General features: G+C 38.6%; 1 protein-coding gene across 1 annotated transcript in view; it reads right to left on the reverse strand.

The window, feature by feature from the left end:
* The window catches only part of LOC103154264 (coiled-coil domain-containing protein 172), a 14,327-nt gene extending 2,179 nt beyond the window's left edge, over positions 1 to 12,148 (reverse strand). The window contains exons 1-6 of the mRNA XM_007575481.2: positions 11,852 to 12,148; positions 11,639 to 11,724; positions 9,392 to 9,508; positions 8,524 to 8,689; positions 8,317 to 8,418; positions 7,197 to 7,302 (exon numbers count right to left, since the gene is read on the reverse strand). Of these exons, the coding sequence (XP_007575543.1) occupies positions 7,197 to 7,302; positions 8,317 to 8,418; positions 8,524 to 8,689; positions 9,392 to 9,508; positions 11,639 to 11,724; positions 11,852 to 11,930 (656 nt within the window). The 5' untranslated portion in view covers positions 11,931 to 12,148. The remainder of the gene's footprint in view (positions 1 to 7,196; positions 7,303 to 8,316; positions 8,419 to 8,523; positions 8,690 to 9,391; positions 9,509 to 11,638; positions 11,725 to 11,851) is intronic.
* Between the last annotated feature and the right edge of the window lie 364 nt (positions 12,149 to 12,512).

Raw genomic sequence — 12,512 nt, forward strand, 5'->3', positions numbered from 1 at the left:
ATTTAAAAAAAAAAAATGAGTAAGATTTTTTTAAATTTGCCATTTCCAACAATTGTTTCTGATAAGATACAACAAAATAAACATTGATGGAAACACGCTAGAAATGGTGAGGAAGGGTTTGAATATGTTTAACTGAATAAGAGAAATGATGTGAGCAGTGTGTTCATTTCTCACAGTGTTAAAAAGTAGATACAATATCTGTAAATATTATCAGGCCAAATTTTCAGATCGCTGCATTTCTAGTTGTGGCACCGAAAAATGTGAAAAACTACAATTGGCTTTCGGTCAACTATAAATCGTTAGCTTTGTAGCATAATTACCTGAGTCATATTTTAACAAAAAATGTACATGAATAAAATATGGGCAAAAATATGGATTCTGTAATGTGTAAGGTGATAGAGGCAATTATGCTATGAGGCTAAATAAATCTAAAAATATTTTAACCTAGTTTTAGTTAAACAGTTGACACTCTTAAAAATAAGAGCTTAAGTAATTAAATGCCCCAAAATGAAGACAATGTTCAGGTTCATGAGGCATCATGAACCTGATCATGAACCAATATCATTCTTTGTGAGAAAGAATGATAGAAACGATTCTCCACACAAAGGTTCAGGTTAGGGTTAGGGTTGCGGCTGCATACAATAACTCCTAAGCGGAGATAAAAGCGTGTTTTTCCTCAGATCAGTTGGTCTCTAGAGAAACATTGGACTCCTGGATGCTTCTCGCCGGTATGAGAGGGATCCACACTCATGAGACGAACACCGGCCACCTCTTTCTCCTTTTATTGGAAGTTAATGAAACAATAAAGCAGCCACACTTAGATTGCGTTTCTCGCCTTGTGAGAACCTACAACGCTGTTTAAAACTTTATACGTCTCACTGGAAGTTAGAAATCCAATTTTTTTTTCAAGGTGAGAGTGGCTCCTCTAATGTTTCATCAAAACACACAGGAGTGTTTTTGAGGCTGGTTTAATCATGTTAGTACTTCTAGCGGAGCCTTCTTGCACTTTAACAGTAATATTTGAGTAATGAAACTCTGATGAAGCTCAGATGGTCAAACTGATTCCATCCCATTCTGCACGCCAAACACATTTTAAACGACTGTAGCACTCATTCAGATTGACATGCGTTCAATTTCCTCCAGTTGATGAGCAAAGGGTTATATATGCGTTTTAAAGAGATGGAGCTTTGGCTGAAGGCAGGATTGATGGTCTTGCTTCAGGAAGCATGATCACTAGGATGAGTGCGAGGAAGCCCCACCCCCTTCCCAAAGGAACGTCCTCGGGGCTTCCTGAGGACTTCCTTGTCCAAGGGGGAACAATGATGTGTTTAATGAGGCTGACGGGTGGAGAGGACATGCTACACACATGCAGGCTTTACTGCAGCGCCACCAGCAGGCTGATGATAAACCCAAAGAGACCAGAGAGAGGAAAAGCTTTGTGGTTTAAAACCTCCAGACTCCAGAGAAACAAATCGAATCACTGAAGACTTTCACAGTTCGTTTGGAAGTACAAGAATTCATCACAGATATTTCTAGATTGGGATCTAGAAAACCAGAAACTACAAGAAAGAACACAAGGAATGAGGAGAGGATAGATGTGACAAGGGAGGGAAGAAGGAAGGACACAAGGAAGGGAAAACAAACACAAAGAAGAAAAGAAAAGAAGGACAGAAGGGAGAGTGCAAGTGTAGAAACGGAAAAGGATACAAGGAAGAAAAGAAGCAAGCAGGAAACAGAATGAAAAGAAGCAAGGCACAGAGAAGGAAAAAAGAGAGTGAATGAAAGGTACGAAAGTCGAAAGTGGAAATGAAATAAAGGAAGGACAAACAGAAGGTCACAAAGAGGGAAAGAAGAGGGGAAATCAACAGGAAAAGAAAGAAAGGACACAAGGGAAGAAAAAAGGAAGGAAAGACAGAAAAATGAGGTGGTACGGAAGGAAGAGGGGAAGAAAATTAAAATTAAATGGGGAAGGAAGAAAGGAAGTGACAAAATAAGGTAGAGAGGATGGAGGAAGAAAGGAAGACGAAAAAGAAAGGAATAAAATGAGGCAGAAAAAGCAAAAGTCAGGATGTGAGAAAAAACATCAAGGAAAGACAAAACAAATAAAAATAAGACATAAAGCAAATGGAACAGATGGAAGAAAAGGACAACATTTAGACATAAGGGATTTTCCAGTCTTACTACAGATCCTCAAATGGAGTTAGGATAGCACTTTGACTAGACCACACTGCTTTGAGCTAAATCCTTCCACTGCTGCCCTGGATGAATGTTTAGGCTTTCTGACCATTCTAGAGCTTCTTGCACCCTACAGCCACAGCTGGGACCACGCATGTGTGAGCTAAGCAGTTGCTTAGGGCCCAACTCCTCCAGGAGACCCCTGAGAGATTTATTTGATTTTAATTTGTAGTGATTTTTTTTGGACAATCTGGCACACTCCTGTTCCAATTAAAAAAGTATATAAAAGTTAAAACAAACACTGGAAATTCAGTATTTAAGTGTAGAAATGGAAAAGGATACAAGGAAGCCTCATTAACCTTTAAATTAATGAGTCACACTTAAATACTGCTCTGCATTTCAAAATGCAAATCAATTCTTGAAATGTAAATATGCATGTAGTTGTTTCTTGGAGGAACGGTGCCCTGGATAAGCCCCTCCTCCTGCTACACTCCAACCAATGAAAATACAACTTTTTTTTTTTTTTTTTTTTTTAGCAGAAAGCTATAGAGCCCTGTTTCCACCACTCTGGTAAAAACAAAACAAAAAAAATAAATAAATCTTGAAATAATGAGATAGTATCTCAAAATTTCAGGGCATCCCCTCTCAATCCGCATTGCCCCATCAAACACGGTTCGTCCTGCGTCTCCTCGCGGCTCCGAACCGCCCAGTGCATTCTAATTGTCCAAAGAAGAAAAATAAATTGGTAGAAAGGTTTATATATACTATATATATATACATATATAAATAATCTGCAATGGACTGGCGACCTGTCCAGGGTGTACCTCGCCTCTCATCCAAAATGTCTCGCTGGAGATAGGCACCAGCACCCTCCTGACACCACTCTAGGGACAATGGTGTAAGAAAATGAACAGATGGATGGATGGATATATACCGGGTGATTGATGGAGATTTATTGTTTTGGGCAAATGTCTGGTGGGATGACAGGAGATTTTTGTAAAATGATTTTTTTGGCCACTTTTTGAACTTGAAAAGTCAGATTAAGTTAACTTTAGTTTTTAACTAAGTTGTAAGAGATTTTTAGTAATTATTTTGTCGATATTTTAACAAGAAATAAAGCATTTTTCTTTTTTTTTTCTTTTTTTTCAAAAAATCAAGTCAGAAGTGTGTGTAAGAATCAAACCATCTGTTACCACCCTCAGCCTTTGTTGGAAGTGTTTGGTTTTGGAACCTAGAAGGTGGCTACAGTGTACGCGTCTGATGAGAGGGCATTTGCAAAAACGTGAAAAAAGTGTGACAATTTCACCGAAACACATGTGCACTGGGCGGTGCGGAGCCACGAGGAGACGCAGGAGGAACCATGTCTGATGACAGGGAAACACAGATCGAGAGGGGAGGTCCTCTTTATCCTGGGTCTTGATAGTATATCAATATTTCAAGATACTATCTCGAAATAATGAGATAATTTATTTTTTTATACCATAGTGGCGGAAAGCAGATACTGTAGTCTAAAGAAAATTTATTCCACTACACATGCATACAAAGAGGAGCAAACAGATAAGATACATTTTATTTTCTAGTTCTTGGGTGCCCAGCCCATTTCTGATGCCAAAAACAACCATTGTATGCACATTTTCAAAACAATGTTTTATTGCCTCAGTCCAAATATTTCTGAAGATTCTCAGTTTTCCATGTTTTTATATTCAGGAACATTTAAAGGAGGTTATTTTGTTCGAAAGGTTCATTTAGAAATGTCCGTTTTCGTTCATTACTTATGGAAATTGTGCAACAGTCACTCCTCATCCTCACCCAGCCAGCGTAATTTGTACATGTGAAACTTTGATCTCATACATATGGACATGCACAACGCAGGCTACGAACGCAACACAAGAAAATTGAAAATATTCAACTTTTGTTGCTCTCTGCTGTTGCAGAAAGTCTTTACCTTTCGTTGTTGTTTATTGCTCCTGTAACAAACTGCTGTGAAATAGGCAGCCCTATTTTAGCTCAAAATAGTAGTTTGATTCATATGTGTTATGTAATATTCACGCATCAAACTTTTCAGATCAATCTCATGTGTTGACACGTTAACACTTACAGACCTAGTTGTAAAGCGATCTAAAAAAGCACCGTTACAAGGAAAGAACAAGAACATTTTACTTCAGTGCAACAAAACTTCACTGATTCTTTTGTAGTGCATAAAATATAAGAACCTTTGGAAAGAAGTTGACAGCCTGGTGTTAGATTTTCATCCAGCCAACAGATGACGTGCTATCCCACTAAAACCAAGCTGTATTTCTTTGCCACTCCATTTTCCTTTAATAACCTCCCACCATCAATCACATGGAATTCCCATCCGTCTTCCCTACGCTTGTCGACTGATTGAAACACACGCCGACGTGGATCAAAGCCTTAATTAAGCCAAATACCCCTAATGCTGTTATTTACACTTCCAGAGCAGAACACCGGCCAGGAAAGTCACAAATACACGACTGCTTCATTCAGCACCTTCTGATTCAAACCTTCAGTTTTTTTAAAAAAACAGCTTTTCTGTCCGAGGCATGGTTCCTTTTGCTTGGATTATTGCAGCCTTCAAGCCAAATTGAATGGGGTGCTGTGGTGGAGCAGGGGCAAATTACGACCCACGTATTGAGGCCTTAGTCCTCAATCGCACGTTCGATTCTCGGCCTGCCGACATTTGCAGCATGTCTCCCGCCTCTCTCATTTCCCTCTCTCTCTTCCCTGATCAACTACTTTCAAATAAAGGCCACTATAACCAACAAAACCTTAAAAAAACAACAAAAAAAAACATTGAATCTTTAGCTCAGTGGTCCCCAACCCCAGGTCCGTGGACCGGCACCGGTCCGTGGACCAATTGGTACCGGGCCGCACAAGAAATAATTTAATATTTCCGTTTTATGTATTAAGTCTGGAGGATCTTTTATTTTGAAAATTCTTTAACCGGATTCTCTCCGTTACTTGTGCGCCAACACTGAGCCTACAAGCAGCAAAATGAGTAAGAAACAGATCAGATGTCTTTGGCAAGTTTCTTTGCAAAGGGGAAAAGGTCAGAGAAGAGACAGGAGAATGGATTTATCCCGGACCGGTAGGTGACTCCCAGATTACAAGCCGCTCTGTGCAACATGCGGCGACCGGCTGCTAATGAGGCAATGAAGCTTCAAACTGCTTCGCCACGTAGAGACCAAGCAGGCTGTGGATATAAGCAACACTTCGGGGGTCATTGTCTCCCATCACTCCCAGATGGGACCGTCTCGTTGCAGAGAAACAAGCTCAGGGCTCCCATTAGTCATTATCGTGAGTTAAAATTTTCACGAAAGTAAAATGTTTGTCTTTGTGGCAGATCTGTATCTTATTTTGAAGGGATATGTAAATGTTACCATAGCGACCAGAGTCAGAGAGCGTTTGGGCAGTGGTCAGAGGAGATGAGTAGAGCTTGTGATTCTTAAGTCTGGTTTAGACGGCAAGATTTAAGGATTGTTGGCCGATTCTCCAAACCTCTGTGACCACAGAGCTGATAAAAGTACAACAGGTTAAATCGGTTCATGTGTCCAAGGCAGAAGCAGCACACCACACGAACCGATTCCAGTCAAGAACATCGCGATTCCAGAAGACAATCCACAAAACTCCCAATATAGCATACGGGAATTTAGAATAACCAAACACAGATGACGATATAGAAGCAATATCAGGATGCGGAGTCATTTTAAGAGATAAAAGATGTAATAAAAGAAAAGGCGTTTGATAAAAGACGACGGGAGCAGCCGCTCTATTTGCTGCACTATGATTTGTAGGTGACTATGTTTTTTCATAGTTAACATTTTTAACTGAATAAACATATATAACAGTGGTTCTTAACCTGGGTTCGATCGAACCCCAGGGGTTCGATGAGTCGGTCTCTGGGGTTCGGCAGAGGTAAAGAGACATTTTACCTGATGTGATGACGCCCCGCTTTGCCATCACTTGCTGCAGAGGACCACATTACATTTCTTCACTGATTGAAGGAGTTCCACTCTCAGCAAGGATTTGAACTTGTGTATTTAATTACTTCAGCAAAGCTCACCGTTTTTACCAAATTCTGTAGCTTTCTGCTCCTTAGTCGCATCTTTTCGTGGTTGGTACTGCCTCTAGTGGTGTGGGGGTGGTAACACAACTAATATAATTACATTACTAAATCAGAATACTGCAAAGTCTTTATTATTAATTTTTCATTCTCTTAAGAATGTAGAGCTAATTAAATGATCTAAACAAGACCTTAAAGTGGTTCCAGTTTCTCTCGATGGCCAACCTGTTGAAACTGTGGCAAATTTTAAATACCTTGGGTCGTTCCTGGACAGTCAGCTCAACTTTGCTGAAAACACTGACTATATTTTGAAGAACTGTTCTCAGAGACTCTACCTTTAAGAAGACTTAGTGATCTTGGGGTGACCCAACTAGACCCTAGTTGGGTCACCCCTATGTCTTAAATTTGGAAAAAAAATAAAAATAAAAAATCACTACAGAAGGGTTCAGTGAATGCGCATATGAAACCTCAAAAAAGGTTAAGAACCACTGATATATAATAATGACCTTTACACATAATAATAAACATTTCCACATATCATCTCCGATATCCACCAGACTCACAGTTGCGCGATATGTCAGCTGTTTGGGATTCCCCTCTGTTCTTACGTCACCGCGCTTTCTGATTGGCTACCTGTCACATTCAACAGGTTGTATTCTCGTTCCCAGTCAGGGTAAACCCCACAGGCTGTGTAAAAAAGGCCAACACAAAGCAAATTGGGTATATTCAGGATTTAGCGGGAACACCAACATGCAGAAGCCTTATCTGACGGTTCAGCCCCCACACCCCCCACCCCACCCGGGCCACAGCAAAATTTTCCAAGTCTTGACCAGTTTGCGGTAATAAAAAGGTTGGGGACCACTGCTTTAGCTAACTAGCCTTCCTAAGCTGATAAAGGGAAAAAAGAGTTTTCCTTCTTTTTCTTGGATCAAGTGCTTACCTCAGACAGGTGCTGTCCGTGAGGTGCTTCTGACTGACGAACTCGACCTCTGACCCCAGAGAGTCAGTCTGTGCTCGGGCCTCCTTCGTCTGCCGATCCAGGTCTGCTGTCGGAAGAAATGAATCAAGTTTTGAATCTTTTTCCTCACAGAACAAATACAAAAAGTGTAGAGTTGGCTAAAGACACTGTAAGGCCTTTTGTGTGATTAGTGCTTACACTGCAAAAACACAAAATCTTACCAAGTATTATTAGTTGTCTATTATCAACTAATAAGTGGAACTAAGGCAAACTAACTTACAAGTAACTTTCAGGAAGAGAAAGGAGCCTGTATTAAGCAAATAATTCCTTAAAGTTTATGTGGAAAATACTGGATCCACTGGCAAATTTTTTCACTTATACCGTGTTTCCCCGAAAGTAAGACAGTGTCTTACTTTCTTTTTATCCCCAAAAGCCCCACTATGTCTTACTTTCGGGGTACGGCTTATATTAGCCGACCCCCCTGAAACCCCCGATACGTCTTACAATCGGGGGTGTCTTACTATCGGGGAAACACGGTAGGATATTTTTTCATGTTTCAAATGTTAGAAGTAAAATGATCTATCAAAGGAACTCAAGCTTTTTTCATTAATATTAAGAAATTATTGACTTATATTATCTGTGTACTAAGATATTTTCTCTAAAAACTGTTTCGTGTTTTTAAAGTTTACAAAAAGATTCCAATGTTAATAAATGTCAACCTATAAAGAATTAACTGAGTATTTTTGCCCATTGAACTTTGTAACATATTGCTACAAAAACAAACTTTCAGACATGATATTGGAATCAAATACAAAATCTGGAAAGTGTGGCCTGCTTTTAAATTCAACCTCTGAGTTAACTATCACTGTGGCTTCACTTTCTTCTAGTTTTAACCATCTAAGTAGGCCTGTCACGATAATCAACTTTTCTGAATGATAAATCACAATATTGTTGTTGTTTAATGTTTCATGTAATTAAAATGGCGTGATAATGGCACTTACAGTCCTCACATGAAGACTCCACTATTCAGTGTAGCTAAGTGACCTGAACATTTAGCCGTTAGCTAAAATGTTAGCTAGCAGCTAACTGGGGTTGAGTTCACCTCTCTGGATGTTCTCCAGCTCCTGCAGTTCTAGCAGCAACCGCCTCCGTTCCTCCAGTGTGGAGCTCATGTGGCTGTTCCTGCTTTTCATTTCATCCATTTCTGATACCAGAGAGAGACAGAAAACATAATGAAAAGCTCTGGAAGTCATAACAAAATTACTTATAAAATAAATGCCTTGAATAGGAACAAAGCAGTTTTTATGACCTTTGAGTAAAGCTTCCACCTCCCTGTGCAGGGCCAGGATCTCAGCGTGAGTCTGGCTCTCCAGCCCAGCTGCACTGTTCCCTGCCAGGCTGAAGTCAGTGTTGAATTTGGTGATCTCCTGGAGGAACTGTTGCTCTTCTTCTTTAGATTCCTTCTTGATCCTGGCCTAGCAGAAAAACAACCATGTGACGTTCTCCCAACAAACACAAAGACAAACAAGCAAAACTAGTCTTTGACCCCGTTTCCATTCAGAGCTCATCATACCACAGAAATTATATTCTAATCTAATCTTCTCAAAATAAATACATATATGTATTTGGAACAAAAACTATTACTTCTCATTTGTTGACCGGGTTTTTACATTCATAAGCATTTTGTAGAAAATGGCAGCATGACCATACAGCTACTTTAACTCAAAAGCAGACCATGCTAGCTCAGCATGGTGAGCTAGCATGCTGTTATCGAAGGCTCTTAGATAAAATTTTCCCAAATGACACTAAACAAATGAACTGAATTTAACTATATTGTACTATAAGTTTTTTTTGTCCTCTGTGTGCTCCGGTGGCCAGCAACGACATTTTGTTACCAATTTCACTGTTGTGTCTTTGTGCAGCAACATTAAAAAAGTGCAAGTTTGTATGAAATGGCATGAACTGTGACAAGACTGATCGGAGATGTATCTAATCCTAGTTGGTTGTTTAATTTTGTGCGTCAAAAGTGACTGCTAATCTTGCCATTTGACGTTTAAAAAATGTACACGCTTTTGAACTAGCAACACTTACTGCTGCCTGGAAATGCGCTACACACGGTACATGATCACAATATGAAACCAGAGAGATGGGCAATGTTTATTCAGGCTTCAACCCACCAGACGATCCATGAGGTGACTCTGCTGACAAAGCTGCTCCTCAATTTGCTTCAATGCCTGGTCTTTGCATTTCCTCATCATATCACACTGCAGAGTCATGGTGGACAACTGCTCAGCCTGGAGAGCAAATAGATAATTGAAAAGTCAGGGTACAGAATCTGAGACATGTGTTGAAAGGCATTAAAGATATGACAGATATGTTCATCATCTCACAGGGAGATGGAGTGGACAGTTGTCACGACCATATATTACATACAGCTGAAACCAGAAGCTTACACAGGGAATAAAAAGACAGACACATTGTGTTGCTTTCTGTCTGAAGATAAGCCATACCAAACTTTTCTCCTTTAAGGTCAAGTAGAATTACCAAAATTATTTGTATTTGCTTCCCGGCCCCGGTCTTTCTGCATGGAGTTTGCATGTTCTCCCTGTGCATGCGTGAGTTTTCTCCAGGTACTCCGGTTTCCAAAAACATGGCTGTTAGGTTAATTGGCCTCTCCAAATTGTCCCTAGGTGTGAGTGTGTGTGTGCATGGTTGTTTGTCCTGTGTTGCCCGGCAACAGACTGGCGACCTGTCCAGGGTGACCCCGCCTTTCGCCCAGAACGTTAGCTGGAGATGGGCACCAGCAACCCTCCCGACCCCACTAAGGGACAAGAGTGTTAGAAAATGGATGGATGGATGGATTTGTATTTGTTAAATACTAGGAATGCACAGATCACCTTTTTCCATTTCCGATACCAATATCTAAGGTTGTGTTGGCCTATACCGATCCGATACAGGAAAACAGCTTAATCCACCTACATTTTTTTAAAAACACATACATACATGCCCTGAATTAGAAATTAATTTGATCAGTGTTTTTAAGTTCAGCACACTTAAAAACACTAATAGAGTCACAATGTTGGTCAAACATATAAAAACAACTTTAATTTGTTCAGTCAGCGCAATTAGAAGTAGAACAGCCAATGGAAAACAAATAATAAAGAAACTAAACCTGTCAAAAACAATAAGTTGACTACCGTGGCCAAACATGCAACAATAAACTGCAACAAACCTTCTTTCAGATGGTTCAGAAAGTACAACTAGGAATTCTGAAAGCAATGTAAAATAAATTATACAGCATGACATCGCTCAGAGAACAAAACCGAATTGAAAATAAGAGTATAAAATGCCAATAAAATACAACTAAGTGACAAAATGTAGAAAAATTCAAGAGCTACAAACACTTTTAGAAAGCATCAAGCACATTGTTGCATCCCTAAAGGAAAAAAAAGCTGACTTATAAAAGAAGTTAATATTCAGTTTATTTGGCTCCTATGTGATAATAGAAAAGCACACAGATCATTTTCAGGGAGCAAAGTCGGCACCAAAGTTTTCTAAACAGTATAATTACAGCTTTCAAAACCCATCAGGTGTCACACCGCGAGAGCTGTAAACACACTAGGGTAAACACAGCATGTATATTTGAAAGATGTAAACACTTTCTATATTCCATCTCCAAGAGAAAGTAAATGCATCCCTGTTGGGTTTTCTTTTTTAAAACGATGCTGTATGCTGATGATGCTATGTCTGTGCATTCAGCCTCATGGACTAATTCAACCCACAAACACAGATAATATCTTCTTTAAACTTTACAGGTTAGAGATATTTCTGCAGGGTCAAAGTGTCTCCCTATAGCATCATACATCACACGTGCTGAGAGGTTTTACTAATGTTATCCGGTGGAAATTAGCCATTGATTTGAGAGCAGCACATGCAATCGATTGCTGATTAAACAAATGGCGGATATTGACGGTTTTAAATCAAAAGGCAAATCAGCTCATCAGTATGCCAATATGCAGCTCTTTATCTCCTGTGTAAATACCATTGCTGAGTCAGATTTAAACAGATACCAGATGCTGTGTATGTTTAAACATCATTTCATTATCTCTTTGTACTTTACCAAAAAATCTAAGAAAAAATATGAGTTATGTAAAAAAAAATATTACATGGTACCTTCATGATGCAAAATCCCAAAAAATAAAACCTATTTACGAGAAGAAATCAAACTAAATCAGAAAAGGCTATTCTTTAAAAAAAAACAAAAAAAAACAGTATATCACATAATAAAAAAAAAACATTCCAACATCATTTTTAATACTGACATATATAAATTAAATATAATCCAACAAATTAAATCCCTAAAATGCTGTATGGAGAAGGTGGGGGAAACAGCTAATTAGCCCAATAAAATGTTAACACATTACCTTTTTATCAAGTTCCTCTGTGATCTGCTTATATTTGTCAGTTTCACTCTTAATCTTCTCATTGCATCGGATAATTTCCACTTTTACTGGAGTGAAAAAGTTATAATTAGCAGCTAACAAAAATAACTTGCTAACAAAAATAACTTGCAAATAAAAGTTCGTGTGTAGCTGCTAGCTTTAACCCAAACAAGCTAGTTAGCTAGAATGTCATACCGTCTTTGAGTTTTTGTGTCTGTTCCGACAGCTGATATTCAGTCTGGAGAATTTGTTGAAAGAGTAAGTCTAAACTCATATTGACAATTAGTTTATAATTTTTTTTTCAACTGTATAAAATCTTTTGTGTTAAGCTAGTCAGAGCACAAAAAGACAGAGTTTTCATCTGCGAGTATCTAGCCTAAGCTAGCAGGTCATGTGCTGGTTGGTGGAAAATTATCAGGAATTTATATTGCTGATAAATTGCTACTAATTATTTTTTGACCACTTTTGATAGACCTACTTTTGATAGATCTATTCTGTACGTAGTAGAATAAAATAAAATAAAAAAAAAACATAATACAGTTCTGTAAATTGAAAAACTGATAAAACCTGTAGCAATGTTAGATTTCTTTGAAAAACATTTTTTAGCATTTAGTTTTCTAATCCCACTGACTCTAACATATATATTTTTTAATGTAATACAGTTAAGATAAAATCTTAATTAAATGTTAATTTTCTACTTACTACTGACCTTTCTATGTGGACTTCATGAGATATTCCACATTGTGATGTTATAACCACAAAGTTAAATGAATTCAATTGGGTTTACATGACAGGTCAACACAAAGTAATGTGTTGTGAATGGAGTTAGATTTGTTTCACAATTATTCAATCAAAC

This window comes from Poecilia formosa, unplaced genomic scaffold, assembly GCF_000485575.1.
Source record: "Poecilia formosa unplaced genomic scaffold, Poecilia_formosa-5.1.2 Scaffold378, whole genome shotgun sequence".
Lineage (NCBI taxonomy): Eukaryota > Metazoa > Chordata > Actinopteri > Cyprinodontiformes > Poeciliidae > Poecilia > Poecilia formosa.